Raw genomic sequence first — 20,480 nt, forward strand, 5'->3', positions numbered from 1 at the left:
ATGTTAAGGTGTAATGTGCAAAACTGGGAAGTCAAATCTGGGAATATTAAGAACATAGAATCATTACTTTTACTTTTATTTCAGTAGAAATGTCTGGATGCCAGTAGAACATCTTGCATGACTACTGAGAAGTTTAAAGGATAAGATTGCAGAAGAGTATATAGATTGGAGCTTTCAGTAATAATAATGAAGGCAACTAAGTAAATCAAGAATGTTAATATTCTGTTTTTCCTGTGAATTGCACAAGTTGCCTGCATATATAGAACAGAGCATAATTCACTTTGTGGAAGAAGAATGCAAAGTGACTGTTCTGTAAAGGTGAATTTCACCCCTCAAAAGAAAAGCAGCAACGAAAATGAACTTTCTGAAGGCTATGCACAAGTCTGTTACTGTCTGGAATGCTGCGACTTACGATTGTATCGAAATGTTGGCTGCAGAAGGTGGTTGTCTCCTAAAATTAACAAAAAAAGGAAGCTACCATAGATGTTTTTTTTCCAAGTGAGACATTAAAGGACAGGTTTTTGTGATGGCACCATGATACTTACACAGCAGATGAATATAAATGGGCTGTTTGATGCTCTTTGTGAATGAAAAACCTAAAAAAAGGTTATGATCGTGGTGGCGGTGGTGGTCGCAGCCGTGGTCATGGTGCAGATGAGGTTAGTGGAGAGGAAGTTCCACCTACATGAAGTTTCCGTAGCTGTCCAGAAATTTGATAGTGTTAGGTGCTATTCCTTCAGTCCAGTCAGTTTGTGCAGCATCAACCAACTTGAATGACTACTCATGTTAGCATGTCATGTTGGAAGCAAGAAGAAAACTTCTCTTATTGATTTTTTAGTGACAGTATTGAACACCTGTTCTTTAACTTCCTGTACTCATGCTCATTTTGTCAGTTCGTTGCAACTTACCTATTATAAAAAGCATTTAAAAGAAGTTGAGAAAGAGGATATGTATCACTAAGAAAATAAATTCATTAGTAAGAAACCCAATTACAGATTCACAAAAGATATAACCCAATTAGAACTATAACATTTGAAGCGAAAATGGCCTATATAATGTGAATAAAATGTTCTCTGTTTTCAAGCCCTGTAAATTCGAATAAAATTCTCGAGCTTTTGATGGCTATCTGCGTCATCATAGTCAGGAGTACAACTACTGACTGCCGCGGCTGGCACGATTTTCCACTTCTATAGCCCTGATTACAGCCACTGGCGCCAGTCAGAGAGGGCCAGAACGATGCATGCCCAGAAGGTGAATTGGGCAGCTCATAGCAGCTCTAGCCTGCTGAGGGACCGATTGAAGTCAGGTGGCACAAGGGGATGATGTGTTCGAAACTGCCACTCTCACCTCCCTACAAGCATTAAGCATCTGTTGTCGCTTCCTTTTGACATACAAAGCCTGCCCCAACCAAGAACTGGATGACTACACTGTGACAGTGCCAAGTAAAGGCCTTAATTTTTCACCAGTCACGTGATGTCTGCCAATTTTGGATATTATTAGTGGAACAGAGAAGTGCATTTGGCATATCTTGCATGACACAGCTGAAGATGTCAGACTAACTGCCAACCATATACTGGCAAAAGCTAAGCCACAAAGTCTAATATCAGCCAGGATGAATGATGTGGCTCCTGCTTATTGCGTGAGAACAAGGACTTTGGTTGTCTCACCAGCCACAAACGAAAAACCACTGTGGTCCTGAACACTGAAGACTACCACCTGAAGATGGTTATAGTCTTAGGTGGAGATTTCAATTTACCAGATATAGACTGAGACACTCAGACGTTTAGGACGGGTGGTAGGGACAGAGCATCGAGTGACATTATACTGAGTGCACTATCCGAAAATTACCTCGAGCAATTAAACAGAGAACCAACTCATGGAGATAACATCTTGGACCTACTGATAACAAACAGACCCGAACTTTTCTACTCTGTATGTACAGAACAGGGAATCAGTGATCATAGGGCCGTTGCAGCATCCCTGAATATGGAAGTTAGTAGGAATATAAAAAAAGGGAGGAAGGTTTATCTGTTTAGCAAGAGTAATAGAAGGCAGATTTCAGACTACCTAACAGATCAAAATGAAAATTTCTGTTCCGACACTGACAATGTTGAGTGTTTATGGAAAAAGTTCAAGGCAATCGTAAAATGCGTTTTAGACAGGTACGTGCCGAGTAAAACTGTGAGGGACGGGGAAAACCCACCGTGGTACAACAACAAAGTTAGGAAACTACTGCAAAAGCAAAGAGAGCTTCACTCTAAGTTTAAACGCAGCCAAAACCTCTCAGACAAACAGAAGCTAAACGATGTCAAAGTTAGCGTAAGGAGGGCTATGCGTGAAGCGTTCAGTGAATTCGAAAGTAAAATTCTATGTACCGACTTGACAGAAAATCCTAGGAAGTTCTGGTCTTACGTTAAATCAGTAAATGGCTCGAAACAGCATATCCAGACACTCCGGGATGATGATGGCATTGAAACAGAGGATGACACGTGTAAAGCTGAAATACTAAACACCTTTTTCCAAAGCTGTTTCACAGAGGAAGACCGCACTGCAGTTCCTTCTCTAAATCTTCGCACAAACAAACAAATGGCTGACATCGAAATAAGTGTCCAAGGAGTAGAAAAGAAACTGGAATCACTCAATAGAGGAAAGTCCACTGGACCTGACGGGATACCAATTCGATTCTACACAGAGTACGCGAAAGAACTTGCCCCCCTTCTAACAGCCGTGTACCGCAAGTCTCTAGAGGAACGGAGGGTTCCAAATGATTGGAAAAGAGCACAGGTAGTCCCAGTCTTCAAGAAGGGTCGTCGAGCAGTTGCGCAAAACTATAGACCTATATCTCTGACGTCGATCTGTTGTAGAATTTTAGAACATGTTTTTTGCTCGAGTATCATGTCGTTTTTGGAAACCCAGAATCTACTATGTAGGAATCAACATGGATTCCGGAAACAGCGATCGTGTGAGACCCAACTCGCTTTATTTGTTCATGAGACCTAGAAAATATTAGATACAGGCTCCCAGGTAGATGCTATTTTTCTTGACTTCCGGAAAGCGTTCGATACAGTTCCGCACTGTCGCCTGATAAACAAAGTAAGAGCCTACGGAATATCAGACCAGCTATGTGGCTGGATTGAAGAGTTTTTAGCAAACAGAACACAGCATGTTGTTATCAATGGAGAGACGTCTACAGACATTAAAGTAACCTCTGGCGTGCCACAGGGGAGTGTTATGGGACCATTGCTTTTCACAATATATGTAAATGACCTAGTAGATAGTGTCGGAAGTCCCATGCGGCTTTTCGCGGATGATGCTGTAGTATACAGAGAAGTTGCAGCATTAGAAAATTGTGGCGAAATGCAGGAAGATCTGCAGCGGATAGGCACTTGGCGCAGGGAGTGGCAACTGACCCTTAGCATAGACAAATGTAATGTATTGCGAATACATAGAAAGAAGGATCCTTTATTGTATGATTATATGATAGCGGAACAAACACTGGTAGCAGTTACTTCTGTAAAATATCTGGGAGTATGCGTGCGGAACGATTTGAAGTGGAATGATCATATAAAATTAATCGTTGGTAAGGTGGGTACCAGGTTGAGATTCATTGGGAGAGTCCTTAGAAAATGTAGTCCATCAACAAAGGAGGTGGCTTACAAAACACTCGTTCGACCTATACTTGAGTATTGCTCATCAGTGTGGGATCCGTACCAGATCGGGTTGACGGAGGAGATAGAGAAGATCCAAAGAAGAGCGGCGCGTTTCGTCACAGGGTTATTTGGTAACCGTGATAGCGTTACGGAGATGTTTAACAAACTCAAGTGGCAGACTCTGCAAGAGAGGCGCTCTGCATCGTGGTGTAGCTTGCTCGCCAGGTTTCGAGAGGGTGCGTTTCTGGATGAGGTATCGAATATATTGCTTCCCCCTACTTATACCTCCCGAGGAGATCACGAACGTAAAATTAGAGAGATTCGAGCGCGCACGGAGGCTTTCAGACAGTCGTTCTTCCCGCGAACCATACGCGACTGGAACAGGAAAGGGAGGTAATGACAGTGGCACATAAAGTGCCCTCCGCCACACACCGTTGGGTGGCTTGCGGAGTATAAATGTAGATGTAGATGTAGAAGATGCTACATTTATTAGAAGATAATGAGTACTGGAAACTTAGTCACAACCTGACACAGGCCATAGGCATGAAGACAGGAAAGTTATTAAAGGACTCTGGTTTACTAAACAAAGTGATGAAGAAATTAATGCCTCGCCCCACATGACCTCCCAGGCTTTATGGACTACCACAGATACATAAGGAAAATGTCCCTCTTAGGCCCACTGTTAGTGCAATCAGCTCGCCCATCTACTGTCAAAACATCTTGCAAGATTATTAGCACCAAAACTGGGGCACTGTGAACACCATGTTGTAAATTCACAGACATTTGTGGAAACACTCAAGAAAATGAAAATAATCTGAAATGATATAATGGTTAGTCTGGACGTTGTGACACATTTTATGAGGGTTCCAGTACAAGACACACTGGATCTTTTGGCCCAACAGTTTCCACCTGGTGTTGTCAAGTTGTTCCGTCATGTTCTAACAACATACTTCTTGTAACATGACAAATATTATGAGATGATGGATGGTCTCACCACTGTCTCCTGCAGCCGCAAATTTCTTCATAGAGCAGTTTCAGAAGCAGGCTCTGAACTACATGATGTTGCGTCCATCTTGCTTCCTAAAGTAAGTTGATGACACCTTCCTGATATGGCCTGATGGTAAAAATACACTGCAGCAGTTCATCAATCACATGAATGTTGTCCATACCAACATCAAATTTTCCTTCGAGATGGAGAAGGGTGGCAAGCTACCATTCTTGGATGTTTTAGTTGAGCAGAAGGCAGGAGGCCAGCTTGGTCATTCAGTGCACAAGAAACTGACGCACATTGATTGATATTTGAACACTGGTATTTTTCACTACCCTGTGCACAAGAAAGCGGTCCTGAACATGTAAATACACAGAGCAAAAGTAATTTCTGATGATGACCACCTACAGTCTGAATCACAGCATTTGAGACACGTGTTCAGAGAGAATGGTTATAGCAAGAGACATTGCAAACGCTTTCAGGTGCCACCAAAAGAGGACACCTAGCGATTTGGCAGAAGCAACCAAGCCGGCAGCTTTCCTGCCATACAGAGGGGTAGTGAGCACAAGCTAGGATGTGAACTGCAGGGACATAGATTGAGACCAGTGTTCCAACCCGCCTCCAAAATACGACATACACTGCACAACATTACAGACGACATAGCTCTTTGTCTGCCCAGTGCATTTGGTATCCCTTGTGAGTGCGGCAGCATCTATATAGGTCAGTCAATTTGCACAGTTGCAGAGCACTCTACTGAGCGCAAGAGACACATTAAACAATGAGAGCTTGACAAGTTGGCCATAGCTGAGCATCGCCTGAAAAACGAACACAAAATACAGTTTGAGAATACGAGACTCTTGGCTCATGCGTCAATATACTGGGATTCTGTTATAAAAAAAGTGGCTAAGATTAGAATGAACAACAAAACTTTTAACAGATACCAGGGGTACACACTGAGTGGGGCATGGAGACGTTTTGTATGTCGAAAGGAAGCAAAAACAGATGATTGACATTTGTAGGGAGGCAGGAGTGGAATTTTCTAATGTGGCACCAGCCCCTTGCGCCACTTGATGTCACTCAGTCCTGTGGCAGGCTGGAGCTGCCATGAGCTGCCCAGCTCACCTTCCATGCACGCGTTCTTTCGGCCCTCTATGGTTGGTGCCAGCGGCTGTAAAAGCAGAAAATTGTCCCAGATCTGGTAGTCAATACTTTTACTCCTGATGAGGACAGCGGAGATAGCCATCGATATCTGGAGAATTTTATACGAACTGACACGGATCGAAACCCAGGAAGATTTTATTCAAACATGCCACCACGAAGGACTCCAAGATCACCTGTATAATGTACCATTAAAGCTTTTTGTGGACCAGACAGGCATTCCGTCTGAAGTCACAATTAGTTTTGATCATTCACCCTATAAAATCAAATACCTAACAGTTTGCGCAAGAAATTTTAAATCTCATTTTTATTTTTCTCCTGAACAACTTCTATTCTGTAAGCAAATTTTTTATTAGAAACCAGTAGCTTGCTCCATACAGGGTGAGGCAGGTAAGACAGGCCACCTCAAATATATCTAGAATGAATAAATATATCGAAGTGTGGTTTTTGCCATGTTATAGTGGACAGTATGGTGAATATCCTGACATTTGCAAGTAATTTTTATTGTTTTTAGTAAGCTAATTACTTCACTGACTCCTTGTTCTTCAAATGGAACTACATACTTTTTTCTGTGGCATTTGAAAGAAGCTTCCAAGAGAACTTCAGTGATACAGCATCTACAGAACTTGATCAAATACACTACTGGCCATTAAAACTGCTACACCACGAAGATGACGTGCTACATATGTGAAATTTAACCAACAGGAAGAAGATGCTGTGATATGCAAATGATTAGTTTTTTAGAGCATTCACACAAGGTTGGCACCGGTGGCGACACCTGCAACGTGCGGACATGAGGAAAGTTTCCAACTGATTTCTCATACACAAACAGCAGTTGACTGGCGTTGCCTGGTGAAACGTTGTTGTGATGCCTCATGTAAGGAGAAGAAATGTGTACCATCACGTTTCCAACTTTGATTAAGGTCGGATTGTAGTCTATCGAGACTGCGGTTTATCGTATTGCGACATTGCTGCTTGCGTTGGTCGAGATCCAATGACTGTTAGCAGAATATGGAATCGGTGGGTTCAGGAGGGTAATACGGAACACCGTGCTGGATCCCAAAGGCCTCGTATCACTAGCAGTCGAGATGACAAGCACCTTATCCACATGGCTGTAATGGATCGTGCAGCCATGCCTTTATCCATGAGTCAACAGATGGGGATGTTTGCAAGACAACAACCATCTGCACGAACAGTTCAACAACGTTTTCAGCAGCATGGACTATCAGCTTGGAGACCATGGCTGCGGTTACCCTTGACGCTGCATCACAGACAGGAGCGCCAGCGATGGTGTACTCAACGACGAACTTGGGTGCACAAATGGCAAAACGTCACTTTTTTGGATGAATCCAGGTTCTGTTTACAGCATCATGATGGTCGCATCCGAGTTTGGCGACATAGCAGTGAACACACATTGGAAGCGTGTATTCGTCATCACCATACTGGCGTATCACCCGGCGTGATGGTATGGGGTGCCACTGGTTACACGTCTCTGTCACCTCTTGTTCGCATTGACGGCACTTTGAACAGTCGACGTAACATTTCAGATGTGTTACGACCCATGGCTTTACCCTTCATTCGATCCCTGTGAAACTCTACATTTCAGCAGGATAATGCACGACCGCATGTTGCAGGTCCTGTACAGGCCTTTCTGGATACAGAAAATGTTCGACTTCTGCCCTGACCAGCACATTCTCCAGATCTCTCACCAACTGAAAACATCTGGTCAACGGTGGCCGAGCAACTGGCTCATCACAATACGCCAGTCACTACTCTTGATGAACTGTGGTATCGTGTTGAAGCTGCATGGGCAGCTGTACCTGTACACGCCATCCAAGCTCTGTTTGACTCAATGCCCAGGCCTATCAAGGCCGTTATTATGGCCAGAGGTAGTTGTTCTGGGTACTGATTTCTCAGGATCTATGCACCCAAATTCTGTGAAAATGTAATCACGTGTCAGTTCTAGTATAATACATTTGTCCAATGAGTACCCGTTTATCATCTGCATTTCTTCTTGGTGTAGCAATTTTAATGGCCAGTAGTGCAGTATCAAGATAGCAGTGCTGTAGCATTGTTATAGGCTATGAAGTGGTTCTGGAGAAACAACTGAATTTCATCTGGAGTTAACAGCAGCACACGCCTTGTTATAAGGCATTTCATGACTTCAGGAGTCAGTTGTTTTAATTTTCTCTGAGGATAAAAGTATAGAAGTGTTAAGTCTGGTGGGTATACAGACCATTTTCAGCTCCCTAAACAATCATTTCAATGATCTCCAAAGTTGTCTTAAGATGGTCTGTCATTACATGTGCAGAATGGGACATCCGTTCATGTTGGCACCACACCACACTGATGTCCAATGGGATGTATTGCAATAACTGTGGCAACAGCATGTCTTAGGAACTCAAGATACTTGAGTGTATTTAGATTCCCGTCAATAACACAGTGACCAATGATGCAGGTTTTGAAAAAAACATGCACCAAACATTGATAGAATAAGAGTGTTGATTCTATCCACTTCTATGAGTCGGTGTGGATTTTCAGCTGACGATTAGTGAACATTGCGAAGATTGATTTGCCCAGGATTTGTAAACAATATTTCTTCCTTAAACAAAATTTTGCATAGATTCGTCACATCACTTTGCACTTTCATAGATAATATTTGGAGAAATGTAAACAAGCTTGGGCGTCATTGACATGAAGCTGTAGGTGCAGTGAAATGTGAAGAGGATGTAATGTACTGGAATGTTGTAGTCACAGAACACTCATTTGGTTGACCACTCTCATACTTCTGAGATGCCTTTTAGTGACATTTGAATTGTATGTTAATGATGTTAAAATGTTCATTTCATTTCTTTCAATACTTGCTCTTCTTCTTCCTTGGTGCATTTCATTCTCCACACTTCCCATTTCTAGAAATTTTTTTATAATGTTTGCAAAGACAGACTGAGTGCTTAGCATGATCTGGATACTCTTCAGTATACAATCACTGTGCTGCTCTAATAGTTTGGTGAAGTTTGCTATAAACGATATTACTTTTTTTTTCTTTTGTATACATTGTAAACGTCTTCACAGTTTCACGAGCAAGTTACCTGATTGCTACAACATCCAATCTCTCGTCACTCTTCAAAGAGAGGTCAGAATCCGAATCAATCTCCATTTGCTATCTCCTTCATGTACTTGCCACAGCTCTGGACACAGGTATAGTTTTTTAATTCTTCTGCCTTTGGTCTACACTTTTTCTCAGAAGTGAGTTTACTGTATTCTTATGAGGATATTACCTGTGGAAATTGGTATATCAGAATATGCTTGATCACAGATTTGTCAGTTTTATTTATTCTCTGAAGGAGTAAATTCTAAAAACTTGCTGAAGATTCACTCAATGAGAGGTTACACTAATTCTTCAAGAACCGTTTGCTTCAACTTCACCTCCATCACAGAAAGGCAACATGGCTGGCATATTTAGAAATGTTGTGAACTGGCTCAGTGACATTTATGGGTTCATTAACTTCTTTCATGGCTGAAGCAATATTTTCTTCAGTGTACGGCCTTTTTTTTTTCTTATACGAAGGTGCCACAGTAATCCTGTTGTATCCCAACTTGCTCCAATTTTATATTATACGATATACACAAAATATAAATTTAAGACCACAATATTTCATTCTACATTATATACGTCAAAATGTAACCTATACATACCTATAAAACAGATTCAGGATGAATAACACTAGAATTTTTTTCTCTGGGTATCACTTGAACAAGTCCATGTGTATCCACCATTACAATCCAGTACTCAACTTATGTCTTTAAAACCTACCACAGTCTATACTTTTTGGTTCCCTAATGTTAACAACAGCAAGAAATACAGCAAAACAACTGCTCTATTGTTGCCAACAGTAGCGAGAAACACAAAGTTCAATGCACGAACAAAAAAATTTAGTGTATCACTTTTAGCAATCAACACCATCGTATTTTGGAACATAACATATCATATTATGGATTATATTGAATGCTTAATAATTATCTTCCTACAATAAATATGATGATAATGAATAATCTATCAGACGGGGCACAATTTTGTGTTTATGTAACACAAATTTACTGGATACAAAGTCAATATCTTTATAAACGTGGCAAACGTTCTGGAACTGTGTGCACATTTGTTTTCAGTCCAAAGGTGCTGCTTGTGAAAGTTATTTTCTAACTCAAAATGGAAGTGTATAACAGGAAAACAGCACCACCAGCTTTAGGACGCCTTACCTTACCTAATTTCCTCTAATTGCATAAAAAAAACATATGACGTCAAACATAAAGAACTTCATCTTTCGTGAAATGACTAACAATAAAGCTAAAGTCAGATCTACAGCCTGAGACACACAAATTTACAAACAAAAAAAAATTTCAACCTCACAGGCGGTTACTTTATGTGTTTGTAGATGGCCTAGAGATAAGAAAGAACATCTTGTCGATCAGCCTACAAAAAATATTACACCAACAGTTCGTTTCAGTTACACAAGGTTTTCTTCTCAGCTATTGCTAAAGTATTAATACTAATCTCTGCTTTGCTGCAATTGACTAGTTAAAACATCTATACAGAATATGACCTATAATTTTTTCAACCAGATGAATAAACCATTCAAGGCACTGATCTTCTCTAACAGCATACGCCACAGCTCGCATGGAAATCTTTCAAACACATCAAATAATTACTTGACAGCAGGAAATGTAAGCATCAAGAACCAACACAGCCTCCGCACAGATATAAACATGTCACTGTTATTTCTTTTATATTCTTCGCAGTTCGACAGCCAGCAGATATCTTTATACGAGAACTTCTATTAAAACAGAAAGAGTTCTAATGTAAAAACACACACACACACACACACGCACGCACACACAAGGCATATCAACTGCATCTTTTAGTTCAGACCATTCCAAAGCATGCCCTATGGTGGCAAAAGAGCCCATGTCCACCCTTAAGCACATTCGTGGGCAAGAGCCAATAGTGTAGGCTACCCGCTAGATGGTCTGAATGCATGCGCCTTGCCCATGTGTGGCCTGCTTGCCTACTGCCGGCTGCCTGTGTTTGGTCAGTGTAGTACGACTGTTTACGCTATGGCACGACTACAAGACTGTGTGCGCATCAGTTGTCTGCCCACCTATGTTCATGCCTGCCCAGCTGCTTCCTGGCAGGCGGACAAGCTGGAACAGCCTATCCTAGATGATGCATGTCAAAATCAAACTGGTACCAGGAAAGTGCCTCAAATATCGAAATATGTTTGTGCTCTTTTTGGTGTTGTTACCATTAATACTTCTTTTTCTCACCCTCACCACCACCACCACCACCACCACCACAAACACTATTCTGGAGCTCAGTTGCTGCAGTATGTTCAGTTCATGACAGTTATAAATGCGTTTGTTAGTCAGTGCTTATCTCAAGCAGTGACATGCCAACTCACCAAAGCCAGCCTCCTCGAACATCAAAGATTTAGTTGAAATTTTATGTGAACATTCACCCACATCTCCAATGAACAATGTTAAAGTTTAATGATTGTTGAAGTAATACTGACAAAGACAGAGTCACTTGTTTGACTCCATGCACAACTTTGCGCATAGAGAGAGCGATTTTCTGGCAACTTTGAGCTGTTATTTCTCGGGCAATATATTGTTGAAAGAAATAAGGCAATTTTGTGCACATTTGTGTGTTCTCTTAAGAATAATAAGGAGAAAACCCTCACTATTTACAACAGTCTGCCAATGCTGAGGTAACTTTCAGATTCCGTAACTGTAGAAATCAGGTGGTTTTGAGGCAAAGAACTTGTTGAGCCATGCTCGGAGCATATTTTCATCCGGAAAGGAAGTTTTTTGAAGGTTGTTCAATAGAGAGTGGAAAAGGTGAAAATCTGAGGGCCCAAGATCAGGTGAATAAGGTGGGTGTGGAATGACTTCCCAAACCCACTCCTGTACACTGTTTTTCTTGTCAGTCTGGCTGAATATGGATGGGCGATATTGTGGAGTAGCATTACTTCATGCAGTCTTTCTGGTTGTTGTTCTTGGACTGTGTCTGCAAGACATCTCAGTTGTTAACAATAAATGTCACCAGTGACAGTTACACATTGGGGACGCAATTTGTAGTACACCACACCGTCGCTGTTCTACCAGATGCTTAACATTTATCTTTTGTGGATGCACATAGGTCTTTTTACAGTGAGTTACTGCTTTGTTTGGGCTCAACCATTCTTTTCTCTTCCTTCTGTTAACATAAAAACATCATTTCTCATCACCAGTAATGATACAGGATAGGAATAGTTGGTGTTGTTCAATTGATGACAAGCACACAGAGATGCACATACAGCCACCACCCACTGATATTTGTGAATTTGGCACCCATACACCCGATCTTTGAACCTTCCCCATTGCACGCAAATGTCACACATTGTGGGAATGGTCACAATTCATCTCAACTACCAGTTCTCAAGTACAATGATGTAGATCATTGTGGAGTAATGTGTTTACGTGATCTTTGTCAAACCCCAAAGGGTTTCTTGAACGTGGAGAGTCACAAATGTCAAAACGATCCTCCTTAAAATGAGAAAACCAATTCCTTGCTATGCTCTGTCCAATGGCATTATCCCCATACATGGCAGAAGTGTTTCAACCGGTCGCTGCCGCTGTTGTGCCTCTATTGAACTCAACCAGAAGAATGTCACTAATGTTCCTACTTCTCCACTTGCCATTCCACTTTCTAGCATCCACAGCTACACTCACTATCACCAAATGACAATATCTAAACTCAAATAGCAACAGTGAACTACAAATAAAAAATAATGATATTAATAATAAATAAACGCAAAGCAACCGTCATACCAACGAGCAAAGCAAAAACACTATGAAATTAATGCAACCATCTACTACATCTCACGGACTAAACGTATGACGAATGTAAAACTTTGCATGTAGTAACCTAACCACACAAGGTTCTCAAATATAAAGTTTCATTTATGTACCTCTTTCCTATGCTGAATGAAAGAAGTGCAAATTGGAAGGTTTTGTAACGAGATCAAAAACGCATTATTTTTTGTGTGATTTTGCAAAAATCTGTATTCTATAAAACTTTCCAAATTGGCCTCTTTAGAAAGACCATGGGCTTAAATGCCAAAAAACATGCGGAATAGGTCAGTAGCATACGAATGTGGAATATGAAATTTTATTCACCTATTATTTTTTAAAAATCTACAAATTTGTCAAAAAGGTGACAATTTTGGGGAAACGGTGAAAATAGGGTATATTCGACACTTCTTTTACAAATACCTTTTTCTATTAAGGCTTTAAACCTAGTAAACCAGTGTCATTTGAAACGTGTTTTTAGCACTCCGAGAACTGTGGGTTTAATTTCCAACATGGGCTATCAAATATTACACACATTGTAGCAAACTAGCCAGGAAAGTCACACTGTGAATAAAGTTTTAAATTGGAAAATCTTATATTACTATGTTGTTGTGACGAAAGTTTCATGTTTATCATGCCTTTAATCAACAAGATGTAAGAAGCCAAATTTAAAACTTTATTCGCAATGTGACTTTCCTAGCTAGTTTGCTTCAGTGTGTGTAGTATTGATAGCTCGTGTTGCAAATTAACCCACTGTTCTGGGAGCGTTTAATATACGTTGTTTCGAATGAGACTGGTTTACTGGGTTTGAAGCTTTACTAGAAAATGGTATTTGTAAAAGAAGTGTCGAATATAGCCTATTTTCAGCGTTTCCTGAAATTGTTCTGTTTTTAACAAATCTGTCGATTGTTGGAAAACAGTGGATGAATGAAATTTTGTATTCCACATCCTTGTGTATTAAGTATCATGTTCAAGCATGCTCCATAGTTTACATTTTTTCATGCTGCCGTTTCTGCTCCCAGCTTTGATTCAAATTATCTGGCATTGTTAGTTTGCGTTGGGCAATCAAATATACCGTTTTTGGTGGTTACAACCATGGTTTTTCTAATGAACCCTGCTTGAAAAGTTTTACAGAACACTGTTTTTTGCAAAATCTATTCAAACATATAAATTAAACTTTATACTTCAGAACCTTGTGTGCTTAGGTTACTACATGACAAGTTTCACAGTCATCATACCTTTAGTCCCTGAGATATAGGAAACCAAACATCAAAATGTTTTTGGGTGCCATTTTTTTTGGGTTTTTTTTTTCAAAATTATCTGACTGTATATGTTTCATAAAATTTTTTTCATTACTATTCTTAAGAGATAGCATAAAGTTATACAAGACAGCCAAATGTAATTTCTTTCAACAAAATATTAACCTAAATATTTAACAGCTCTAGGTCACCAGAAATTCACGCTCTCACTGCGCAGTCATGCACGAGTCAAACAAGTGACTACCTTAGGCAGTAATACTTTGATGAATGTTAAACTTTACCAATTTGCAATCAGGAATGTGTGAATGTTCACATAAAATTTCATCAAAATCCATGATGGTCGAGCAGGAAAATGTTCCAAAATATGGCAATTTGACATGGAATGATCAAAGTGCATTATATAAGAAAATTTGCATGCAGTACTATACACAGTTAAAGTTATCCTCCATGGCCAAATTACAGCTTCGATTAAAAGCACACTTGATTCCATTCTATTAACAATCACAAATATCAATTTTCAAGGACATGCACATTCATTACTTGATCAAAAATATACTACTTCATGATATTTGGTAAAAAACCAGTATAAAAGTCAAATTCAAGTTTTAACTTACGGTTTTGACTGTTTTCTCTGGGAACCAAGTTGCTTCTTTTTCAGGTATCTGTACTTTGTAACATATGCATCAACAAGTGCACTTATTTTCTTTGGATTGATTTCCCCAGATCTGTTATGACATATCTGAAACAAAATACATAAATTCAGTATCATGTCATTTTCCAGTCCTTCACACTTAAAAGTTAAAAATACTCAAGATCTTTGTCTTTTTCTGTAAGTTCAAAGGCAACCATCTATCAAGCACAAATTAAATCCATACATGACCTTTAGATATTGTATTTGTAGGCCAAAGTCCCTACAGTATCAATGATTCAAACTCAATTTTTGAATTTAATGATGCCATAGCAGATTTTCCGATTTGTATCTACATTCAGTACTCCACAATATACTGAATAGATTTAGCAGGTATTAAGACTGCGACTGAGCAACCAATTGAGAAAATTTTGTCTAGACTGCTGAAAAAGTCTTTATGCAAGGGATATCAACAGCAAACAATTCCAAAATTTTCATTTTATGACACAGGTTCTATTTTAGTTGTAGCATAGTTATATTGGCTGATGAATCTAGCTGTTGTTAGACTATGACAATGATTAATAAATCGTCTAAACATTTCAATTTAATCACACACTTACAATGCGGGAATAAAAATTGTGTTAAAGGGATCATACATGGATGAAAGCGTAGAGTGTATGTAAGAGAAACTGATTAACAAAGATCAGGCAGCTCAAAACTATGACGTTGTTGATGTTATCTTGCAGCAAGATTTCAACAGATGTGAAATTTACTTCAATCATAGGGTCTTCATTCTAATGAGGTAACCAGAAGATTAGTTTATGATATAAAACTGTTTTAAATTCAAACAAGTAATTTTTAAAGTCAAATGAAATACAATTAAGAAACAATGCAATACAATGTACACAATGAGAATTCACGACACTTATTCATGTCCGCCAGTTTTACTAGACACAAATTAATTGCAACTGAAGCAGAAACATATTAATTCTTATGAATATGTATAAAACTTATTCCAAAATTACCAATGCTGCCAGTGAAACTTCAATAGCAATAATTCCACACAACCAGCATTTGGTTTTATCTTTACATTTATTACTGTCTTTCTTTTGCAGTGTCCTTGAAAGTTCTTTGCAGCAAAACTTACTTATATATGTTAAAAGAGGGAGCCACAGAGGTCTTTCCCTGTTTAAAGAGATTAGTCTGTCAGTAAAACACTGGTTTTTGATATGATCTATGAGGGTTGGAATTTTAATAGTGGCAATTATTTATTTAAAGCTCATACAAAACTTATCCCCCCCATGAACCATGGACCTTGCCGTTGGTGGGGAGGCTCGCGTGCCTCAGCGATACAGATAGCCGTACCGTAGGTGCAACCACAACGGAGGGGTATCTGTTGAGAGGCCAGACAAACGTGTGGTTCCTGAAGAGGGGCAGCAGCCTTTTCAGTAGTTGCAAGGGCAACAGTCTGGATGATTGACTGATCTGGCCTTGTAACAATAACCAAAACGGCCTTGCTGTGCTGGTACTGCGAACGGCTGAAAGCAAGGGGAAACTACAGCCGTAATTTTTCCCGAGGGCATGCAGCTTTACTGTATGATTACATGATGATGGCGTCCTCTTGGGTAAAATATTCTGGAGGTAAAATAGTCCCCCATTCGGATCTCCGGGCGGGGACTACTCAAGAGGATGTCGTTATCAGGAGAAAGAAAACTGGCGTTCTACGGATCGGAGCGTGGAATGTCAGATCCCTTAATCGGGCAGGTAGGTTAGAAAATTTAAAAAGGGAAATGGATAGGTTGAAGTTAGATATAGTGGGAATTAGTGAAGTTCGGTGGCAGGAGGAACAAGACTTCTGGTCAGGTGACTACAGGGTTATAAACACAAAATCAAATAGGGGTAATGCAGGAGTAGGTTTAATAATGAATAGGAAAATAGGAATGCGGGTAAGCTACTACAAACAGCATAGTGAACGCATTATTGTGGCCAAGATAGATACGAAGCCCACGCCTACTACAGTAGTACAAGTTTATATGCCAACTAGCTCTGCAGATGACGAAGAAATTGAAGAAATGTATGATGAAATAAAAGAAATTATTCAGATAGTGAAGGGAGACGAAAATTTAATAGTCATGGGTGACTGGAATTCGAGTGTAGGAAAAGGGAGAGAAGGAAACGTAGTAGGTGAATATGGATTGGGGGACAGAAATGAAAGAGGAAGCCGCCTGGTCGAATTTTGCACAGAGCACAACATAATCATAACTAACACTTGGTTTAAGAATCATGAAAGAAGGTTGTATACATGGAAGAACCCTGGAGATACTAAAAGGTATCAGATAGATTATATAATGGTAAGACAGAGATTTAGGAACCAGGTTTTAAATTGTAAGACATTTCCAGGGGCAGATGTGGACTCTGACCACAATCTATTGGTTATGACCTGTAGATTAAAACTGAAGAAACTGCAAAAAGGTGGGAATTTAAGGAGATGGGACCTGGATAAACTAAAAGAACCAGAGGTTGTACAGAGATTCAGGGAGAGCATAAGAGAGCAACTGACAGGAATGGGGGAAATAAATACAGTAGAAGAAGAATGGGTAGCTTTGAGGGATGAAGTAGTGAAGGCAGCAGAGGATCAAGTAGGTAAAAAGACTAGGGCTAGTAGAAATCCTTGGGTAACAGAAGAAATATTGAATTTAATTGATGAAAGGAGAAAATATAAAAATGCAGTAAATGAAACAGGCAAAAAGGAATACAAACGTCTCAAAAATGAGATCGACAGGAAGTGCAAAATGGCTAAGCAGGGATGGCTAGAGGACAAATGTAAGGATGTAGAGGCCTATCTCACTAGGGGTAAGATAGATACCGCCTACAGGAAAATTAAAGAGACCTTTGGAGATAAGAGAACGACTTGTATGAATATCAAGAGCTCAGATGGAAACCCAGTTCTAAGCAAAGAAGGGAAAGCAGAAAGGTGGAAGGAGTATATAGAGGGTCTATACAAGGGCGATGTACTTGAGGACAATATTATGGAAATGGAAGAGGATGTAGATGAAGATGAAATGGGAGATATGATACTGCGTGAAGAGTTTGACAGAGCACTGAAAGACCTGAGTCGAAACAAGGCCCCCGGAGTAGACAATATTCCATTGGAACTACTGACGGCCGTGGGAGAGCCAGTCCTGACAAAACTCTACCATCTGGTGAGCAAGATGTATGAAACAGGCGAAATACCCTCAGACTTCAAGAAGAATATAATAATTCCAATCCCAAAGAAAGCAGGTGTTGACAGATGTGAAAATTACCGAACTATCAGCTTAATAAGTCACAGCTGCAAAATACTAACACGAATTCTTTACAGACGAATGGAAAAACTAGTAGAAGCCAACCTCGGGGAAGATCAGTTTGGATTCCGTAGAAACACTGGAACACGTGAGGCAATACTGACCTTACGACTTATCTTAGAAGAAAGATTAAGGAAAGGCAAACCTACGTTTCTAGCATTTGTAGACTTAGAGAAAGCTTTTGACAATGTTGACTGGAATACTCTCTTTCAAATTCTAAAGGTGGCAGGGGTAAAATACAGGGAGCGAAAGGCTATTTACAATTTGTACAGAAACCAGATGGCAGTTATAAGAGTCGAGGGACATGAAAGGGAAGCAGTGGTTGGGAAGGGAGTAAGACAGGGTTGTAGCCTCTCCCCGATGTTGTTCAATCTGTATATTGAGCAAGCAGTAAAGGAAACAAAAGAAAAATTCGGAGTAGGTATTAAAATTCATGGAGAAGAAATAAAAACTTTGAGGTTCGCCGTAATTCTGTCAGAGACAGCAAAGGACTTGGAAGAGCAGTTGAATGGAATGGACAGTGTCTTCAAAGGAGGATATAAGATGAACATCAACAAAAGCAAAACAAGGATAATGGAATGTAGTCTAATCAAGTCGGGTGATGCTGAGGGAATTAGATTAGGAAATGAGGCACTTAAAGTAGTAAAGGAGTTTTGCTATTTGGGGAGCAAAATAACTGATGATGGTCGAAGTAGAGAGGATATAAAATGTAGGCTGGCAATGGCAAGGAAAGCGTTTCTGAAGAAGAGAAATTTGTTAACATCGAGTATAGATTTAAGTGTCAGGAAGTCATTTCTGAAAGTATTCGTATGGAGTGTAGCCATGTATGGAAGTGAAACATGGACGATAAATAGTTTGGACAAGAAGAGAATAGAAGCTTTCGAAATGTGGTGCTACAGAAGAATGCTGAAGATTAGATGGGTAGATCACATAACTAATGAGGAAGTATTGAATAGGATTGGGGAGAAGAGAAGTTTGTGGCACAACTTGACCAGAAGAAGGGATCGGTTGGTAGGACATGTTCTGAGGCATCAAGGGATCACCAATTTAGTATTGGAGGGCAGTGTGGAGGGTAAAAATCGTAGAGGGAGACCAAGAGATGAATACACTAAGCAGATTCAGAAGGATGTAGGTTGCAGTAGGTACTGGGAGATGAAAAAGCTTGCACAGGATAGAGTAGCATGGAGAGCTGCATCAAACCAGTCTCAGGACTGAAGACCACAACAACAACAACAACAACAACAAAACTTATGTGTGTTTCAAAGTTTTACTGACTTTCAAAGTAGTCACCAGCATTGTGTGTAACCCACTGCCAGCAATGTGGGAGTCATAGGATACTCTTAGAAGTGCCAATTGTGTTGACAGTTCGAGCGGCGTGGTCTATTGCCCGACAAATTTGCAGCACTTCTGAAGCGAATGCCATGAAGTGTTTCCTTCAGTTTAGAAATCGAGTTGAACTCACAAGGGCTTAGGTCAGGGGAGTGCAGTAGGTGGTATAGCACTTAGCAGCTCCATCAGTCAAACAAATCAGTAACAGCTTGCACTGTATGTGCTTGAGCATTGTCCTGCAAAATGATGGTCAGGTCCTGCAGAAAGTGTATCACTTCTGTCTCTAAGCTGGTCGTATGTTGTGTCTGAAAAATAAACAGCATAGAGACAGAAGTGATACACTTTCTGCAGGACCTGACCATCATTCTGCAGGACAATGCTCAAGCACATACAGTGCAAGCTGTTACTGATTTGTTTGACTGATCAGGCTGCTAAGTGCTATACCACCTACGGTGCTCCCCTGACATAAGCCCTCGTAAGTTCAACTCGATTTTTAAAGTGAAGTAAACACTTCATGGCATTCGCTTCAGAACTGCTACAAATTCGTTGGGCAATAGACCGTGCCACTCGAACTGTCAACACAACTGGCACTGCTAAGAGTATCCTACGACTTCTACATTGCTGGCAATGGGTTATACACAATGCTGATGACTACTCTGAAGGTCAGTAAAATTCTGAAACACGTATCTATTTTGTACAAGCTGTAAATAAATAGTTGCCACTATTAAAGTTCCAACCCTTGTATAACAACAATTTTCTACATCTGTTAATTGCATTTGTCTACTACAGTTACAATCGTGTCTTATCATTAGGTGGAGTTTGTTATGTTTCACATTTTATATTGTATTTGTGGTGAGCTTCTATGGGGTCGAGCTCCATCTTGCATGAATCACATCTTGTCGAAGTCAGTGTCACTTTCGATAATGGGGATGAAATCATCTTCCAAAACCTCCGCATACAGTTCAGTAGTCACCGTGCCATCAAGGAATATTGCACCAATTATTCCGTGAGACGACATTGCACACCACACTGTCACCCAAAATGTGGATTCTCAGTCCCCCAAGTCGGCCAATTTTGCTTACTGATGAACACATTCCAATGAAAGTGGGCTTCATTGCTAAACCAAACCATATTCACATCAAAGTCCTCTTTGTCAATTCTGTGGACAATAGCGTTGGCGAAACACAACCACTGTTCCATAGCCCTGGGGCTTACTGACTGATGGATTTGAATTTTGTA

The 20,480-nt window shown here is 40.1% G+C and overlaps 1 protein-coding gene across 6 annotated transcripts in view; it reads right to left on the reverse strand.

Moving 5' to 3' along the window:
* Positions 1-20,480, reverse strand: part of LOC124554893 (serine/arginine repetitive matrix protein 2-like) — a 391,768-nt gene that overhangs the window by 215,418 nt on the left and 155,870 nt on the right. For all 6 annotated transcript variants that reach the window (XM_047128572.1, XM_047128573.1, XM_047128575.1 and 3 more), the window contains exon 14: positions 14,555-14,679. In XM_047128572.1, the coding sequence (XP_046984528.1) occupies positions 14,555-14,679 (125 nt within the window). The remainder of the gene's footprint in view (positions 1-14,554; positions 14,680-20,480) is intronic.

The sequence above is a fragment of the Schistocerca americana genome, chromosome X, assembly GCF_021461395.2.
Source record: "Schistocerca americana isolate TAMUIC-IGC-003095 chromosome X, iqSchAmer2.1, whole genome shotgun sequence".
NCBI lineage: Eukaryota > Metazoa > Arthropoda > Insecta > Orthoptera > Acrididae > Schistocerca > Schistocerca americana.